General features: G+C 50.6%; 1 protein-coding gene across 1 annotated transcript; it reads left to right on the top strand.

The window, feature by feature from the left end:
* The first annotated feature begins 1,748 nt into the window (after nucleotides 1-1,748).
* Trarg1 (trafficking regulator of GLUT4 (SLC2A4) 1) lies at nucleotides 1,749-18,903 on the top strand. The gene is made up of 3 exons (XM_076871641.1): nucleotides 1,749-2,535; nucleotides 14,704-14,836; nucleotides 16,480-18,903. Exons 1-3 carry the CDS (start codon nucleotides 2,149-2,151, stop codon nucleotides 16,491-16,493), a joined length of 534 nt encoding a protein of 177 aa, XP_076727756.1. The 5' UTR covers nucleotides 1,749-2,148; the 3' UTR covers nucleotides 16,494-18,903.
* The last annotated feature ends 58 nt before the right edge of the window (nucleotides 18,904-18,961 follow it).

Genomic DNA, 18,961 nt, shown 5'->3' with positions numbered 1-18,961 from the left:
TCTGTGTACCTGGATACTGACCCGGACCAGCAATCTCAGGGGCCCAACTTGCTAACCTTGGAAGGAGATTTCACAACTGAAAGACATTGACATATCTGTGGAAACCCTTGGACAGAGGAACCCAGTTCACTCCTCTGGCTGGGCTACTGGCCTGGGGGTTAAGGGGCTTCCTGAGGTCTGTGATGTAGACACTCCTCCCCTGAGGGGGGCATTTTGCAAATAACAATGCATTTACCTTATTGTGCAAAAGTTCTTAATTTAATACAGTTGGATTTATTAAACCTAAAAATTTTACCCTATAGCCACAAATATTTTTTCCAAATTTATGATTTTCTAGGGGTCCTTTCAGTTCCCTAGAGCTCTTCTTAGGTCAGCCCTGCATATGGCTCTTCTCCAGGGCTCTCCTTTCTTCCCTCTGGCCAGTTCTCTGTGTGTACATACTTCCCTTCACCTGTCTGACCCAGCCTTTACTGGAAGCAACTTTTTTTTTTTTTTTTTTGTACTGGAATTGAATCTAGGGCCTCTTAACCTCCACATCATATCCCCAGCCCCTTTTTATATTTTATTTAGAGACATTGTCTCCCTGAGTTCTTAGGGCCTTGCTAAGTTGCTGAGGCTGCCTTTGAACTAGCCATCCTCCTGCCTCAGCCTCCAGATCCACTGGGATTACAGGTGTGCACCACCACACCTGGCTGGAAGCAGCATTTCTGAAAACAGCTTGATATGCAACCCAAAGCCATGTCTTCCCACTAACATAGTTGGTTTTGCTCCTAGCTTGCCTCATGAACTAGACCAAGGATTGATATCTAACTGAGATACAGTTTGAGATGAGCATCTCTTCCCACGTCTGGGCCTCAGTTTCCAAACTGCAGTACCAACAGATTTGAACTCCACAGCTTCTGAGGCCCTTCCAGCATCATTTCCCATATCATGCCTAACCCTAGGATTTTAGATGATTTCATCACCCCCTCCAAACTCTACCCCCGACACACCCCTACCTCTAGTGGCTCCAGATCATCAAAGTAAGGAGAGAGGTCAGGGATTTAGAAAGGAAAAGACACAGAGAATAAAGGAGGCAGAAACAGAGGGAGGGAACAAAGATGAGAGAGAATCTGGAAAGGCAGCCACAACCAGAGCTGGCATCCGCCTGAGCAGCTGCTGAGCAGAAGGGTCTCTGCCTGCTGCTCTTCACCACCATGGAAAAGTCCTGATGGGCATGAAATGAAGCTACTGTTCCCCCCACCCCAACCTCTGCCCCATGCCTTGGTGAGCTGCTTAGAAACCCACTTAGTGGGTCCTCCGGGGACCACCCTGCTGCTCACATTTCCCTTTCCCTCTTGGAGCGAGGAAGAAGACTTTGGCCTAGAGGTCTCTAAGGGCTGAGGGTCAAGGTCTGGGTGGGATGTGGTAGACCCAGGGCCCAGCATTTCCTACCAGATAGGAGGAAGCACGATCCTGCTGGGTAGAGAGGCAGGAGGCTCAGTGCCCAGGACGGCTGAAGACATGTCTTTGTGACCCACCTTTGTTTTCCCCATCCAGAGCCCCTGGCCCAGAGGAGCAGGTCCTGGGGTTGCAATGGAAACCAGAAGCCAGCCCAAGTCCCTCTGGGCTGGGCTGGGCTGGGCTGAGGCAGAGGCGGGATGCTGCCGGGTAGCTCTCTGGGGAGAGGGGAATTGAAAAGGAAAGGCATCTCCAAGGAGGGTGGAGAGGGAGGGAGGCTGAATGGGGCGCACACGCGCGCATGCACACACACACACACACACACACACACACACACACACACAGCCTCCCTGCCTCAGCCTAAGCCTCACTCCAGAGAGGAAGGAGCATTCTTCTCTTTCTTCTGCTTCCCCGCCCATCTGTGCTGTCAGCAAAGTTGGCCTCAAACTTGAGCAGAGCCGAAGGCTGCAGCTCCCTGGGAGCTCTGCAGGGGTGGCCCAGGCCCTGGCCTCTGAACCCAGCTGGCCTTGAGAACCCAGCTGGCTCCTTCTCACCCTCCCAGCACCCAGTTGGCCCTTGGGTCCCTGGGCCACCCTTCTATCCCTGCACTGGAGGCTCCCACTCCGGGCTGGGGAATGGTGCGCTGAGGTTCCTCTGAAGCCCCTTGTCCAGGCCCTGGAGCTGGAGTAGCCCAAAGCCCAGACCAACATGGCTAACCCAGGGCAACCTCAGTTTCTCCAGGCGCAGGAGACGGGTTCCACCTCACCGTTGGACCTGCCCGAGATGGAGAAGCTCCTCACCAAGGTGGAGGGCAAGGATGACAAAGCCCTGAATCTGTCCAAGTCCTTCTCGGAGGCTCTGGACTTGGAGAAGAACGGCCACAGCCTGCCCTTCAAGGTGATCTCCGAGGGGCACCGGGAGGCCTCCCTCCCTGGCTCCCTTTCCCGGGCCAGCTCAAGGCGGGCATCCTCTGTCGCCACCACCTCCTTCGCCCAGGACCAAGAAGCCCCCAAAGATTACCTCATCCTTGCCATCGCCTCTTGCTTCTGCCCTGTCTGGCCCCTCAACCTCATCCCCCTCATCTTTTCTATTATGGTAAGTGCTGCTGTTTGTTCGGGGGCAGGGGCTGGACCTTGGGGTTGGCAGGCATGTCCCCAGGCAGGCACCAGACATGCCTGGTGGGATGCTGAGGAAAGAGCCCCAGGGGCTGGGGTCTTGTGGGAAGACGTCTGCTGGCTCAGCTTCCTACTTCCAGAGGCCAGGGGCTGAGAGTTCTTCTTCCGTCCTTGCTCCTGGCATTAATTACGGCTTGATTTTGCCCCATTCCTGCCAGGGAAGGGGACTCAGGGAACCGCCTAGGGCTGAATTCTGTAGGGCAGAGAGTCAGCCAAGTCAGGGGTCTTGCTTATTTGGAGGGGGTGGTTGCCCCAAGGAGCCATTCCTGAGCAGCCAGAAGGGGGGGTCTCAGCACTCCCCCCCCCATGTCCAGGAGAGGAGCCAGGCATCCGGGCCACCTGGGCATTCTACCAGCCTCTGCCAACTCTGGTTTCTAAGAGCTGGTAGTGACTTACTTGCCTGCACTGAGGGCCCCAGGGATTCCCCTAACCCCACCCCAGGGGCAAACAAGGAAGGACGAGATGGCTGCCTGTCCCTGGAGCCTTGTGGGCCTCAATGGTTACACAAACTCCAGCATCTGTCTTTAAGGCAGGGGAGGTTGGCCTGGCACAAGAGAAGAATTTGAGAGTCAGAGGGCAAGGGACTGCCTCACCAAGAAGGGCTAGTCTTTACTTCTGTGGGGTTTAAATTGGCTTAGATTGTTCCCCAGCCAAGTTATTTTGGGTAGAGCTACTTAGGGAAAATGTCAATAGATGTTGGCAGGTGACCCTGGAGGTTCAGGAAAGAAGGAGGGAGAGTGAGACGCATGGCAATGATGTTTAGAACAAGGTTAGGAGCAAATGGGAGCAAACTCGGGCTCCCAAGGCCGGTCAGGGCCAAAGGACCAGGTGGGGTGACACTGTTTCCCTTGGAGTGACATGCTGCTGCCACATCTATCACCAAGTTCCTAGGAGTTGTAGTCACTCTGGATGTTCTCTGAAAAAGACCACATTTTTTCACTAAGTCTCAGTCTCCATCTAGAGGAGGACTTCCCTACCCCCATCAAAAACAGTAGCACCCCCCAGGATCGGGGGACACTGACAGTATTCTTTTTTTTTTTTTTTTTTTTTTTTTTTTTACAGGGAAGTAACATCCCCCAATCCTTTAAAAAAAAATTTTTTTTTTTTTTTTTTTTTTTTTGAGACAAGTCTTCCTAAGGTGAACTCACTCTCCTTCTGCCTCAGCCTCCCAAGTTGGTGGAGCACCACCACCCCTGGTGGCATTCTTGAGTATGAGGGATTTGGCATGGGCTCAAGAGACAGGGCTGGGCAGGGCTCCCTGGTACATCCCTAAGAACTTCCTGTGCTGCCTGCTGCACTTGGGGACTGCTAGGGGACAGAGCCAGGCTCCAGGTGTGCAGCCAGTGGCTCTGGGAAGGGCCAACCTCTTGGTTACAGAGAAAGATCCCAGTAGGGGAGAGAGACTTTGGAGGGGGAATTCACACAAGGGCTCAGGAGAAAACAGACTCTAGAATCTGTCTCCTGGCATGGGGGTGGGGGTGCAGTGTCCAGGCTGGGCAGGAGCTGCCTTCCTTAAAGGGAACTGGACTGGACCTGAGATGGTAAGAACACTGAACCCACCTCCAGCATTTCTACGTCCTTGTAAGGCTCTTGAGTCAGGTCAGATGGTTGCAGGGCCCAGTGCAAGAAGTCTAGCACTAAACCAGACACCATTTGCCAAGTTGCGGTGACCTGTCTTCCAGTGGGAAGAAACATGTAAACAAGTCCTTACAAAATACTGCACCAAGTGCCCCTGCTAGACATAACCACAAGGGAATTAGAGAGTCCTGGACAAGTCTCTCAAGCCTCTTACCCTCAGTTACCTCTCTGAAAAGGGGGTATAACCATAATGCCTGCATTAGGGAGCTACTGGAGGGTAAAGTGGGATGGGCCATTCAAAGTGCATAAGAGCAACACTCAATGCATCCTAAGTGCTATTCCATGGTAATAGTAACTAAGTGGCAGCTGGGAGTCTCCCTGGTGGGGAATGGGAAGCCATTGTAGGTTTTGTTGTTGATGCAGTGCTGGGATCAAACCCAGGGCCTTGTGCATGCTGGGCAAGTGCTCTGCCACTGAGCTACATGCCCTGCCCTTTTATTAAAAAAAAAATAGTTTCATTGAGATATGTCATACAATTCACCCATGTAAAGGGTGCAACTCAATGGTGTTTTTAAAAATATTTGTAACTGATACATAAAAACACAAAATTTGACATATTGGGGGGATGTCATATACTATTTCAATACATGTATACTTTGTACAAACATGTATCATTTCTTTTTTTCTTTTTTTTTTTTGGTGGAGGGTACTAGAGATTGAACTCAGGGGCACTCCACCACTGAGCCACATCCCCAGCCCTTTTGTATTTGATTTAGAGACAGGGTCTCACTGAGTTGCTTAGAGCCTTGCTTTTACTAAGGCTGACTTTGAACTCACAATCTTCCTGCCTTAGCCTCCCAAGCCATTGGGATTACAGGAGTGCATTTATTTATGGTGGTAACTTTCAAAATCCCTTCTTATAGCGTTTTGGAACATGCTGTATGTTATGTTATCGAGAGTCACCCCACTGTACAGTAGCATCCCAGAGCATCCTGCTCTGAACTCTAACTTAGTACCCAGTGATCAGCCTTTTCCTACCCACTGCTGTCCCCAGCCTGTTGTAATCACCATTCTACTCTCAGCTTCCATGAGAGTGACGTTTCTAGATTCTGCTCCTTGTCTCTCTGTGCCTGGCTATTTCACTCAACACAATGGCCTCCAATTCCATCACGTGTTGCAAATGACAGAATTTCATTCTTTTTCATAGCTGAATAGTAATCGAGTGGTTTTTACTGTCCTCGAAGATCGTTTCAACTTAGCCACAGTCAACTTTAGGATATCATCTCCTAAAGAAGCCCTTTCTACTCTAGCTGTCTTCCTCTGTCCTGCGAGCTGCCCAGCCCTAAGCCAACACTGATCTTGCTCTCTATAGATTTGGCGATTCTGGGTGCTTTGGGTCAATTGAATATATGGCCTTTGTAACTGATGTTTTCCACTTAGCTCTATTGGGTCCTTGGGTGGACCCAATGTCCATGTCTACAAACCTACATCAACAGCATCCCCTTTGAGCTTCCTCTCTGCAGTAGTATGCTACTGGCAGGTCTGGAGCTGAGGTATTGTGGCCAGATTTCCATTTTGCTGGATCTGTCTGGCATAGGGTGAGAGGAGGGGCTGAAGAAGGATGAGCTTGACACAGAAGTGAAGAGTCCTGAACCAGGGTCAGGGCAAGGGCAAAGGGGGCTTCTAGAAACTCTAAAGTTGGCTACATTGACCACATTCATTCATTCATTCCATTGACTTGAATGGCAGGTTGCTTGTTTCAAGGATACCTCGCCCCTGTCAGTGCTGGGCCCCTTTATGAACCAGGCACTGTGCTAGGCGTTTGGGGAGTAGATGTAAGTGGATGGCATTTGGGGGCATGGCAGAAGGGTACAAGAGTGTGACAGGGATTGGAGGCAGGCAGGGACTTGCTCCAGGAATTTAAATTTTGTTCTGGTGGCTCTAAAGAACTCCCGATGGGTTTTAAGCCAAGGCAAGATATGGTCAGTTCACATTTTAAAACCAACCCTCAACTGCATTGTGGGAATGGACTACCCGCAGGGAGACCCCATGTCCTAGCAGGGGTGATGAAGGTCTGACTTCTGACTTCTGGGGTCAGAAGGAAGGACAATGAGAGGAAAATGTTAGGAGGGAGGAGCCCCGTTTGCCTCAGGCTGCTGACCATCCAATTCAAAACTATCTGCGCCATCTTAGAGAGAGCTCTGGGGCCCACAGCACTTAAGGCAGAGGGAAGTGGCCAGAAAAGGGTTAATAAAATATTCCAGGAGGCAGGAGGAAAGCTAGAAAAGAGGGAGAGAGACTTAGGAGGAGGTGGACAAAGGCTGTAGAGAGGCCAGGTTCAAAGAGGACAGGAATGTCTACTGAGCTGGCCATTCATAGGCCCCTGGAGAAACTCAGGGGTGCCCCTGGTGATGGAGAGGCCTGGACAAAAGGAGGGGTGGTGATTGATGGAGTGGGGTTCCTGAAGAGGAGAGGCTATGAGGGCCAAGACAGGTAGGTAGACTCAAGAAAGGGAGGTGCTCATGCTCTGCGGTCTCCATGTTACCAGGGACATGGAAGGCCAGGGGATTTGCTGAGAAATAGGGGCATGATGGCAGAAGAAAGATGACAGACAGGTCAGTGACTGGAGGGCTTTTCTGAGGTTAGAGACGATGGATGGGGGTTGTCATCAGCCTACAGGTAGGTATGAGTTTCTCCCGCTGTTGGTGTAGGTTTGTAGACATGGACATTGGGTCCACCCAAGGATAGAGATGGCAGAGCGGCCATGAAAGCAGGACCAAGTGGCACAGGTGAAGGAGGCAAGAGTAACTGAGATGACATGGCAGAAACAGGGCTGAACAGGGAGCCAGTGAGGCCGGGAAGGTGGTGGTAGCCGGACACCAATCTCATGTGACAGCACGCTCTGCAGATATTAACAGGCTCAAGAGAGGCTATGGGAGTGGTGGGTCTCCTTCCATCTCTGGGGTCAAGGACTTGATCCTGCATTTGGGTAACCAGTGGAGGAACTTCATCTGAGGTTGGTGGTCTGGTTAATTATCCCTATTTAACAGATGAAGCAGCTGAGCTGTGCAGAGCTGGGCTCATGGTCACACAGCTGGGACAAGGCTCATCAGCTGAATGCTGAATTTATTATTCTCTTAATAAAAGAAACCTGCAGTGAAACCCCTGGGAAAGCCAAATCTCTCAGCCATTTGTTCCGGGAAAGGGAAAATCCCACTTCTTTTTTTCTTCATGCCCCCCTCCGACTCTCCCTCCATCCTTACTAAGTCCAGCAGCATCTTGTGGCTTTGACAGGTGATCAGTCTCTAGGGTTCTGTCTGAAGAATAATGGTCACAGGTGTCCCGATCCAGCTCTGTTCTGGCCTCCTATGAGTCTCCTAAGGTGGTCAGATTTTTCTTCTGGATCAGGCTGAGAAGTAGCCATGTTCTTGCATGCCATAGTTCTCCACCTACGAGGGGAGCTAGACCCCGGACAGTGGGCCTTCATCCAGCAATAGTGATAGAACCAGCATCCATATCACTCATCCTTCTTTCTTAGCCTGCTTCTTCATTTATAAAATGGATACAATAGGCTGGGTGCAGTGTAGCATGCCTGAAATACCAGCAGCTCAGGAGGCCAAGGCAGGAGGATCACAAGTTCAAAGCCAGCCTCAGCAAAAGCAAGGCACTAAGCAACTCAGTGAGACTCACTGAGACTCAGAGCTGGGGATGTGGCTCAGTGGTTGAGTGCCCCTGAGCTCAATCCCTTGTCTCCACCCTCCCCCACAAAATGGACACAATAATACCATCTACCTTGGGGGGCTTCCAGGAAGATCAAGCAAGCTAATGTATGTGAGACACTTAGCACAGAGCCTGGCACATAGCAAGTGCTTAAGTGCAAGTGGTTGCTGTTGTCATTATTTATTCATTTTTTGATACAGGGGATTAAACCCAAGGGTGCTCTACCACTGAGCTGTGTCCCCAGCCCCCTGCATCACATTTTTTTTTTTAAATTTTGAGATGGGGGTCTGGCTAAGATGTTCAGGCTGGCCTTGAACTTGTGATCTTTCAGCTTCAGCCACTGGAATAGCTGGGATTATAAGCATGAACCACCATACCTGGCACTTGCTGTTCGTATTAATATTAAATAAAACACTTTGTAATGTCAGAGGAAAGGGCAAATCCCTCATGGATGGGCAGTTCTGACTTTAACCAATTTTGGGAGAAGTGTCTCACCCTTCCTCACATCATCTGGGGGAGGCACTGAGGCCTGTCTGTGGTTTTGGTGGAAGTCACCAATGACCCTTCCTCTGTGGGTTGTTCCTACAACACGTGGGAGCATGGCAGAGATCCAGCATGGTTTTGACTTTTCCTTCCTCGGGCATTTTTGGTAATCTAATGATTCTTACTGATGTATTGTAGGCACAGCCCATTCTTTCACCCCGTGTTCATCCATCCACAGAGCAAGTGCACTGAGCTCAACCAGGGGCAACTGCTGCAAACTCGAGGGGGTCTTAGGCCCAAAGGCACACGCATGACTGAGATGTGTGGGCTCGTGGCTCTGTGGACAAAGGAGAGACTGGGCTTAACATTGCTGAAAAAAAAAGAAAAGAGATATCTTTCTCTTTAAGACCTTTTCCCCACACCCAAGCAAATGCTCACGTGTCTCTCTCCATGGTCCTGAATCATTACTAAAAGCACAGCTAGTTCTCTGGAAACTCAGGACAGTTCTCATCTCAAATCCTGCTCCTGTCCCCCTTCCTGTCATGCTTACAGATGAGGAGTCCCCTGGTAATCATCCAAGGTAGCCCCAGAATCTCTAACGCTGAACTTCTTAAAAATCTCTGAGTCCTTTCTGCATGCTGCCTTTTCTTCCTCCTAATGCTGCCAAGTCTTGGAAGTCTTGAGTTCAGTGACCTGAGCTGACCATCGGGGGAGCTGTAGGTGACATGGGTTAGTGGGTGGGGCCCAAACCCAGATGCCAGGTGTCTTTCCAAGGGGACCCTCTGTCCTTATCTCTCTCATGAATCCTTCATTGACTTTGAACTTTCCACTGGTGAAGTTCAGCAGTTAGAAAACAGATTCTCCTCTCATTCTCTGTCTTGGTCCTTTTATTCTTTTTTTTTTTTTCCCCTCAAACATTTACTGAGGACCTACTGGGTCCTGGCCTTAGGTTAGATGTAAGGGATACCAAGATGGAGGCTGCATGGTCCCTGCACTCAAGGAGCTTACAGTCTGGAGAAGGAGAGTGACATGGCCCCAAGAAATAATGACACAGAGTGATAAGAGAAAGAGAGAGAGGTGCACAATGCCATGCCATGGGACACCCAAGGAGGGGCCGACGAACTGCGTCCCCATGACCACCCAGTAAAGTAGGTACCTTTTCTTTTCTTCATTTCTTCTTCACAATACTAGGTGCCGGGGATTGAATCCAGGACCTCAAAGGAAAGCCACTTGTCCAGGGTTTCATAGTTAATGGTGGAGCTGGGGCAGGTATCCAGGTGGTCAGGATCAGAACCTGGGTTCTTATCCAGTCTGCTCAGCTAGGGAGCTGGAGTATATACCTGCTCCTGGTTGGGTCCCTTCCATGAATCTTAGGATGGGTTGTAGTTCTGATCATGCCCCCTTCTCAAGCCAGATCCACCTTTTCTGTCCCCTTACTGGCTGACACTAGTCCATGGTCAAAAACCCCCAAGGCCCAGAGGCATGATCACTTCCAGCTTCCTGCCCAGGCCCACCTACACACCTGTGGAGGTGAGAGCTCACCTGCCCCTACATTTGCTCAGTCTCCAGGGACAGGTGTGCTCACTGCTCTGTCCACAGTTCATACCTGGGTGCAAGTCCAGACCTCGGCCTTTCTGTTGCCCTGGACATCATGGTGTGGCACCAGTCACACTCCTCAACCTCATTGCCCTCTCCCTCCTTGCCAGGTATTTTCCTCTCCCATCTTGAAGACTCCCTCCCACCATCTCATCCTGTTGTAGCTCCTCTGCCATTTCCCTACTCACCCAAAGCTAAACTTTCAAGACTGTCTCTTCTTGCTGTTGACCTTGCTCATTCCCTGCTTGTTTCTTATACAGCTCCATTTCGTTTCCTTCCCACAACTGCTCTGAACTCTCTCACCAAAGACACCTAAGTCCTCTCGTGGTCACTAGCTTCCTCTTCATGTGATTTGACCTCTATGCATGAGAAGCCACCATGGACCTCTTGAACTTCCATCTCAAACTGCCTGGATGTCACCCTCTCCTCCCCTCTGATCGCTCCTCAGTCCCTGTGACAAGCTTCTTTTCCCAACACCCTCCTTTACCAGTCAGTGCTCCTCACACAGGACAACAGGCCTATGGACCTGTCCTCTTCCCCCTGCGTGCTTCCTGGACCTCATCACACTGCATCCCTGTGCTGATGCTCCCTGAGCTCTGGGCCTCTGGATCCCACTGGACAGACACATTTACAACGTCCAGGCACTCTCATCTGAACAGGGCCCACCCTGAACATGCACTCTTCCTCCATCTCTAGGAAGAGCATCTCTGCTCACCCATCCCCCAAGCCAGAAGCCTGGGAATGGTCCCAGTGAGCCCCTCTCCACATTTCATCTGACCTTCTCTTTCACAATATCTCTAATCAGAACTCTCCCCCAGTCCCCTACTTACAATAAATCTGAATTTGTCTTCTCCCCACCTCCACTGTAGCTGGCCAGAACATTCCCAAAATGCAAGTCTGCATCGACATGTTCAAGTTCCCACTTAAAACCCTCCATAGGTTCCCAATGTCCAGACTCCACTATGCACCAGTCAGGGTCCTTGTTGATGGGGCCTTTCTCCATCCGTTGCTTCTCTGACCCTGCGGGCATGGCTCTCTATGCTCTGGCTCCATCCCTGCCTCATAGGAGTATTTGGAGGATGAAATTCCCTGAGCATTTAGCATACACTCAGATGAGGTGAGTATTATTCCAGCAGAGGGGGGAAAATCTTGGTGGGCTTCACAGGGCAGGTAGCATTGAAACAGAGCCAGCCCTCGAGGGGTGAGGAGGGTCTGGACCTGGTGCTGTGGGAAAGCAGAAACTCAGGCAGGAGCAGAGGAGGTCAATGATCTCACCTTGTACAGCTCAGAGCAGCTGGGCCCACTGGTTGCAGAAAAGAGTAGATGATTTCAAACAGGAAATGAAGCTAAGCTTAGTTGGATTTTGTTCTGTGGACAATGGGGAGCCACAGAGGATGCTGAGCAGGAGAGATGCCTCTCAGCCTCCATCATCTCGCTGAACTTACATAACAGCTCCTGACTTGCCTCCCTGACCCCCCTCTTATGCCCACAAGATAAAAGGGATCTTTTAGAAAAACTGGTACCCAGTCATCTCATTCCCTGCCCCTGGTCAGATATCCTTCACTGGCTCCCATTGCTTCTGGGACAAACACCCACCTCCTTTGGGTGCGGGCAGAGCCCTACCTGGCCTGGCCCTGCCTCCCTCTATAGCCTCCTTGTCTTCCCTCTTTTAGCTCCAGCCAACAGCTGTTTATTAGCATCTACATAGTTGACACCCACATGATTTGCATATAATTTTTTTTTTCCTGCTGGAACACTTTTCTTCCTTTTGAAAAATAATCTGCTTAATTTTGATTCATCCTTCACAACAGCTCCAGGCTTCTTCCTCCAGAGAGGCTTCCCTGACTCCACCTTTATAAGTTCTCATAGTACCACGTAGCTCTCGTTTGGAACTCTATCCACAATTATAATTTTGCCTTTCTTTGTGTGACTGTAAAGGAGGCCAGCAGGATGTAAGTCCCATGAGCCTAGGAACTGGAACGGGGAACTCACACCCTGCTGTGTGTCCTGGCGGTCTGGTACAGTGTCTGTGATGTGAAATGGCGGTGGGGAGAGGAGAATGAGGGACAGAGCTTGGGTCCAGGGGATCTCAGGAGGCTGTTGCCATAGCTCCAGTGAAAGGGGTGCTTAAAACAAGGACAGGTAAAAGGAAGTTAGAGAGGAGAGTGGTGATGGAATTGACTTGGAGGGGGTGACAAATGAGCAAGGTGGATAGGCTCAGTGGTAGAGCACTTCCTTAGCATGCACCCAGCCCTGGGCTCCATCCTGGACACTAGAAAAATAAATAAGGATGAAAATTAGCAAGCTGGAATGGCAGAGGAGTTGTGACCCGCAGGGTGGACTTGAGGCTGCTGCCAATAACTGGGACTTGGGTGAGTGAGAGAAGTCCTACAGGTAAGGAGCAGATGGAGGTAGTTGTCAGACTGTCCTAAAAGTAACTTGGAAGTGCACAGTTGGGGTGGGGGGAGTTGGATAGAATTCTGAGAGGTAAAAGGACCTTGGTCTTAAATCAAGGGCACAGAGAGAGGAAAGGTCACATTTCTGAACCTCTGATTTTCCTTTAGGGAAGTGGAGCAGCACGGTTAATCTCTTAGCATGATTTTTGAGGCTAAATGAGCTCATTAGCTGCCTGGCACAAAGTAAGAGCTTAATAAGTCACCATTACCATTCCCCTCCCCCTCCTCCTCCCCTCAAGGTACTTAACCACACTTCCATGCTAAACTCAGGGGCCTCTAAGAGTCAAAAAATAAAATAACCAAGTGATTGGCCTGGAGCCCCCAAAGTAGTCACACTTTGGTGGACTGCTTCCTATGCCTGTTGCCAGAGGGGGCTGGGGCAAGTCCACCAACTCCAGGAAGAATAGAGGGAATCTAGTAAAGAATCTGAGGTCATCCAGTTATCCCTCTCCTCAGTCCATACCCAAAGAGTTAAAATCAGCGTATTAGAGTGACTCCATCACATCGTTGTTTATAGCAGCTCAATTCACAATAGCTAAGCTATGGAACTAACCTAGGTGCCCATGAACAGAAGAATGGATAAAGAAAATGTGGTGTATATACATAATGAAATATTAGCCCTAAAGAAGAATGAAATTGTGGCATTTGCTGGTGAATGTATGGCACTGGAGACTATCATGCTAAGCGAAATAAGCCAATAAAAACCAAAGGCCGAATGAATGTTCTCTTTGATACATGAATGCTAACACAATAAGGAGCAGGGAAAAAGAATAGAAGTTCATGGGATTAGACCAAGGGGAATGAAGGGAAGGGAGGGGGGAGGGGAATAGGAAAGACAGAAGAATGAACCGGACATAACTTTCCTATGCTCATATATGAATACACGACCAGTGAAACTCCACATCGTATAGAACTGCAAGAATGAGATCCTAATTAGAATAAGTTATATATACTCCAAGTACATGTAATATGTGAAAATACACTCTACTGTCATGTATATCTGAAAAGAACAAACAAGTTTAATTAAATCTAGTGATTAGAAAAAGAACCTGAGGTTATGGGGCTGGTCTTGGCCAGGAGAGACCCCTGACTATTCTAGGCAGGAGCCCAGGGCCACCCTTGCAGATTCCTCGACATACCTCCTATCGAGGCACCTAGGTCCCCAACTGCATCCACCTGATTTCACCAGACTAACTAGGTTCAAGAAAAACAGCTCACCAAGGAGGAGCAAGTCATAGAAAAGGGCCCTGGTACCCCAATCCTAGTTTTCCAGGACAACCCCGAGACACCTCCCCTTTCTTGCATGGTCTGAAACGTGGGCTTGAAGAAGGATGTGGTCTTTGCTAGGCACAGTGGCTCATGCCTGTAATCAGAGAAGCTTAGGAGGCTGAGGCAGGAGGATCAAGAGTTCAAACCCAGGCCTAGCAACTTAGTGAGGCCCTCGGCAACACATTGAGACCCTGTCTCTAAAAAAATTCAAAAAAGAGCTGGTGATGTGGCTCAGTAGGTAAGTGCCCCCTGGGTTCAATCTCTGGTATCAAAAAAAAAAGATGTGGTCTTGAGTGGGCAATAACAATGGGAGGACAGTCCGTATTTTGTTTGTTTGTTTGTTTGTTTTTAAGAGAGAGAGAGAGAGAGAATTGTAACATTTATTTTTTAGTTTTCGGTGGACACAACATCTTTGTTTGTATGTGGTGCTGAGGATTGAACCTGAGCCACACGCATGCCAGGCGAGTGCGCTACCGCTTGAGCCACATCCTCAGCCCCTGAGTCCGTTTTTTCTTTTGTAGTAAGAGGGAGACTCTCAGAGTAAAGGAGGCAGGCAGAACCACAGGGTCCTTGGGGTTCCAATGTGTCTGCAGGACTAAGCCCTGGGCTGAGGTCTAGGGGACTCTGGCTTGTCTGCTCCTGCAAGTTGGCCTGGACCTACCCTCCCAGGCCCTGGGTCTCCACTGTACCATCTGCCTCTACTACTTGCCTTGTCACCATCCTTGTCAAAAGTGCCCTAAATTTCTTGGTTCTGCTTCCACCTGTTCCCTGCCAGTGAGGGGCAGTCTTGGTTAGGGTCCCCACAAGAGGCCCAAGCCACTTTTCCAGGGGAAGCCTTCTTCCTTTCCCTAAGGGGGGCTACTGGAGTGGGTGGCAGTGGGGGACGACGTATATCTGGAAGCCCATGTGGAGGCCACCAAGGGCTGCCCAGGTCTACGTGGTTGATGGACGCCCATCCTGAGTCCTCTGCTGTCCTCTCTCTGCAGTCTAGAAGTAGTGTGCAGCAGGGGGACCTGGATGGGGCCCGGAGGCTGGGCCGCCTGGCCCGGCTGCTCAGCATCACCTTCATCATCATGGGGATCATCATCATCATCGTGGCTGTCACCGTCAATTTTGCAGGTGAGGACCAGATGCATGGAGCAGGGGGAGCCCCTGGGGCAGGGGAAATGGGTGGGTGCGGGGAGAATACAAGCAGGGTTGGGGGGCATAGTCTTATCCTCTCATTCCAGAAAAGTGGACCAGTCCCCAGCAGTGACGACTGAGTGGGGATGGGTTTTCTGACTGTCTTCTGCCTGGACAGTGAATCAATAGAAAAGGGTGTGGAAAGGGCACAGGCCTTGAAGCCCGATGGTCTTGGGACCTGGGCCAGTGTCCTGTCTGGCTGAGCCTCAGTGTTTTTCCTGTATAAAGTGCCAGGAAGAAGCCTCTGGAGTGGAAGCTTCTGTGAGCATCACTTGAGATAATGGATGTGACTCTGCTCTGTACTCTGGGCTGGAGGCACAAGCCTCCTGGCTCAGACAGCACGGGCAGCTCAGAAGCAAACAATGCACGCAGAGAGATCCAGGAAGCAGCCACACTTCTGAGCACCCAGAGGTGACCCAGTGAAGTCATTCCAGCCGGGGAACCCTTTTCAAAGGAGACTGTCAGCTGCTCATAAAGCTCATGTAGCTTTGTGAGTTCAGAAATACCCCTCCCAGAGCTGCCCCATGCCCGCACACTGGGACCTGTCTCCCGATTCAGTGATCAAGCAGATCTCTACAGATCTTGCTTCTCAAAAGGTGTTCCATGGACCAGCAGCAGGGGCATCACCCGGGACCATGTCAGAAATGCCCTACCCCCACCCACCCACTGAATTTTTGTAAGATTCCCAGTCCAATCATCAAATGTGGGAGGCGCTCGCTGGTCAGGAGTGTGGAGAGCTCAACTTGGGGCAGAGAGTTTGAGATTCCATGGTGGGACCAGGGACAATGATGGGCTCTCCGGAGAGGGAAGTGTTCAGGTTTTTGGTCAGCTTGCCTGGGTTCCTCTGAGGCTCAGTTTACGGCATGAGTGTAAAGGGAGATGGATGTGCAGGTGTGTAAGAGGCAGGAGCATCAGCTTAGTGTCACCTTATGAGGCTTCATTCCTAGGCATGATCTCTCCTTATGGTGGCAAGATGGAAACCAGCAGGTCTCATAGTGGCCCTAGGAGTGGCATACATTTTAGTCAGTCCAGTAAGGAGAGAAAAAAGTGCCTCTTTGTGGGGCTGGGGTTATAGCTCAGTGGTTCAGCACTTGCCTAGCATGTTTGAGGCACAGGATTCGATTCTCAGCACTGCATATAAGCAAATTTTTTTTAAAAAAGGTCCATCAACAGCAAATATATTTTTTAAATGCTTTTCTTTTCTTTTCTTTCTTTTTTTTTTTTTTTTTTTTTTTTTGTACTTGGGATTGAACCCAAGGCCATGCACATGCTAAGCAACTGCTGTACCACTGAGCTACATCCCAACCCTTTTATATGTTTATTTTGAGACAGGGTCTCACTAAGTTGCCCAGGATGGCCTTGAACTTGCAACCCTCCTGCCTTGACCTCCTGAGTAGCTGTAATTATAGGTGTGTGCAAAAATGACTCTTTGTTCACGATTGTAGCAAAAGTCTTAGGGCTGATTCTGATTGGCCCCGTTAGTTTTCCCACTAGGAAACAAAAACCAAATCCTCAACTCTGAGACTTAAAGACCCAATGTTCTGCAGCCTCTTCTTCTACACTTGTTCTTTTCTTTACAGTTCAGAAGAAATAAAAGTAACCCGGGAGCCGTGCAGGCAGAGGAAGACCCTGGTCAGCCACAGAGCTCCAAACCCACACCCTGTACCCACAGGAGGACTAAGTGACTGCCAAGTGCCCACCTGTCCTCAAGCTCCAAAAGCACAAACTTGGAGGGAAAATCCCAAGGTACCCCACTGTCAGTCCATATCAGATGGGAAAATCTGGAGAAAGAATGGAAAGAAGAAAGGAAAGAAGGAAAGAAGGAAATTAAATTTACTGTGAAACTTATGAATAATGTGGTTTAATCTCCTGGACACATCCCAGCCTTTGACCCCAAGGCTCTCTGGTTTGTTCCTCGTGCCTGCAAATTCCTGGGACCTATGAAGTAGCATAAACTGCCAGAATGAGAAGAAAACCAGCTCCACAAATAAGACCAATTATGTAGAGAAAGCAGCAGCCCAGGCCCGTCCTTCCTTGGACAGGAGCAAAGATGTGGGACTTTACCTTTTTATACTTTTCTCAAAAGCACACTTTGCATGCTCTGTGCCACATGCCTGCTGTGACCCCCTACCTGAGCTCACAGGTGAAGTTGCCACTTGGCACATGCCCTCGGGCACCCCAAGGTGCCTTGTCCTGGAAAGAGGCACACTTAAACCTCCGTTGCAGGGTGGAGGCACTTACAAGGATATTGGTGAAGGCGGGTACAGGGGCAGCAGGACACACTGACCTCTTCCCAAACTTTTCAGCCTCCGAGCCCCTCTGCTGAGGACTCTGGCCCCAGCATGCTTCCCAGGACAACTCAGTGTGCCTCTTGCTCCCCACCTGTGCTGTAGCCTGGGAGAGCACCAACAGGAACTTCTGGGACCTGACCCAACCTAGGTCAGCCTGTGGGGAGGGCAGGGCTCACCCTGCCGGGGCCTCCTCCATGATCTGGGATGCAAGCTTGAGAACCTATGCAAAGTGGCTCAGGGGTCCGCATCCCTAACACTCAGGGTCCCCAAGCAGAGTGCCTTGGGTGGGGCCTGGCTTTAGGCTCCCAGCCCAGCCTCAACTGATGCTCTGTGTTTGGCCCAGTGTCCCTGGACATCCACAAGCAGAAAATGCTTTGTCTGTTGAAGTGGCTTTTGGGACCACCCTCGGGGGACTTCCCATGAGCTTCCAAGCTGCTAGGGGGTATTTGTGCTGGGTTGGATCTAGAGTCCCAAGACAGAGGAAGGGCTTAGTGGAAGGGTCCAGTCTTTGAAGAGTAAGGGGCCCCAGGTTTGGGGGATATACTCACATGCCCAGAGGCAGGGGCTGGACGCCATAGCCTCTGAGTTTGGGGATCTAGAAGGACACCTGAAAAGAGCTGAGTAAGACCCTCTGCCTCCCCTGTTCCTTGGCCCTGTGATCTTCCCAGATTTCTCCTGGGCAGAGGCTGTGCCCACAGGGGCCTCACCTGCTCCTGGGTGCCCCCTGGCTTCAACTCAGACTTGGAGAGAGATGCCCAGGCTTGCCCACCTCACAGCCAGAGTTACTACCCTCAATGCGGGGACAGGTTCCCAGACACAGCCTGTTTTGCCTGCACTGATCAGGACCCACATGCTCCTCTCTGAGGCCTTTGCCTCTCAGAGGCTCCAGGGCAGAGCGGGTAAGCACAGAGACTCTGGCTGCTGGAAGGTGCTCTTGGTGCTGTGGCAGCCCTGAACCTTCCAGACAGGGCCTGTGTGACCCCCGGCGAGGGCAGGGAGGCTGGGTGGATCCCTTTGGGATTGTGTGTTCCTACATCAGTTCCTTTTGGGGGAATACACTCCAACCTCTCCCATTCCTGAAGGGGGACTAGTTTGGTTTGCTTTATGGGCTCTTTGAGACCAAAATAGAGGTATCCCTGTTTGTTGGGTGGCAAGGGGGAAGAGGTGTGAACCAGAACATTCATGTCACTTGGGAGATCAGGACAGGCAAGGGGAGATGTAAGGTCTACGGGATCAGCCACGTGCAGGCTCTTGGTCTGGCATGGTCTCCTGGTAGCCCCTGGGGTCCCTAAGTTCAGCAACTCTGGGAGAAGAGGAAAAGGGACTGCATGATTTAGGGACAGTCCCATGGGGAAAGTGAGGCAGAGGTGAGCTTCTGACTGAAGCCTTTTCCTCAGAGCATCCAGAGCATGGCCACACCCGGGGCCTTCCCATCCTGCAGAATCTCTCTCTCTCTCTCTCTCTCTCTCTCTCTCTCTCTCTCTCTCTCTCTCTCTCGGCATCTCCAGGATGCTCTGGAAACGGGAGGGACAGTGATCCTGCTATTCCAGCTCCATTATGGGTCCAGCCACCAGATGCATGAACAGGTGGTCCCCTGGCTGGGGGTACCGATCTAGCCTTTCCCTGGGACCCCTCCCCACTGCCATCACCATTCACAGCAGTGACTCTGTATTTCTTGGCATGGAAGGAAATAAAGCTGAACACACATGCTCACCCTGCCTGTGTGTGTCCTGCTGAGGTCCAGGGATTCCAAACAACCAAGTGGGGTAGC

This window comes from Callospermophilus lateralis, chromosome 11 (genome assembly GCF_048772815.1).
Source record: "Callospermophilus lateralis isolate mCalLat2 chromosome 11, mCalLat2.hap1, whole genome shotgun sequence".
NCBI classification, from domain to species: Eukaryota; Metazoa; Chordata; class Mammalia; order Rodentia; family Sciuridae; genus Callospermophilus; species Callospermophilus lateralis.
The sequence above is the reverse complement of the archived record's forward strand: the minus strand, read 5'-3'. Positions and strand labels throughout refer to the sequence as shown.

Bases quoted from the DNA above. Each gene is read 5' to 3' on its own strand.
- Trarg1 (XM_076871641.1), top strand. From the start codon at position 2,149: ATGGCTAACCCAGGGCAACCTCAGTTTCTCCAGGCGCAGGAGACGGGT. The intron at 2,536-14,703 runs GTAAGTGCTGCT...CTCTCTCTGCAG, and splicing joins CCCTCATCTTTTCTATTATG to TCTAGAAGTAGTGTGCAGCA.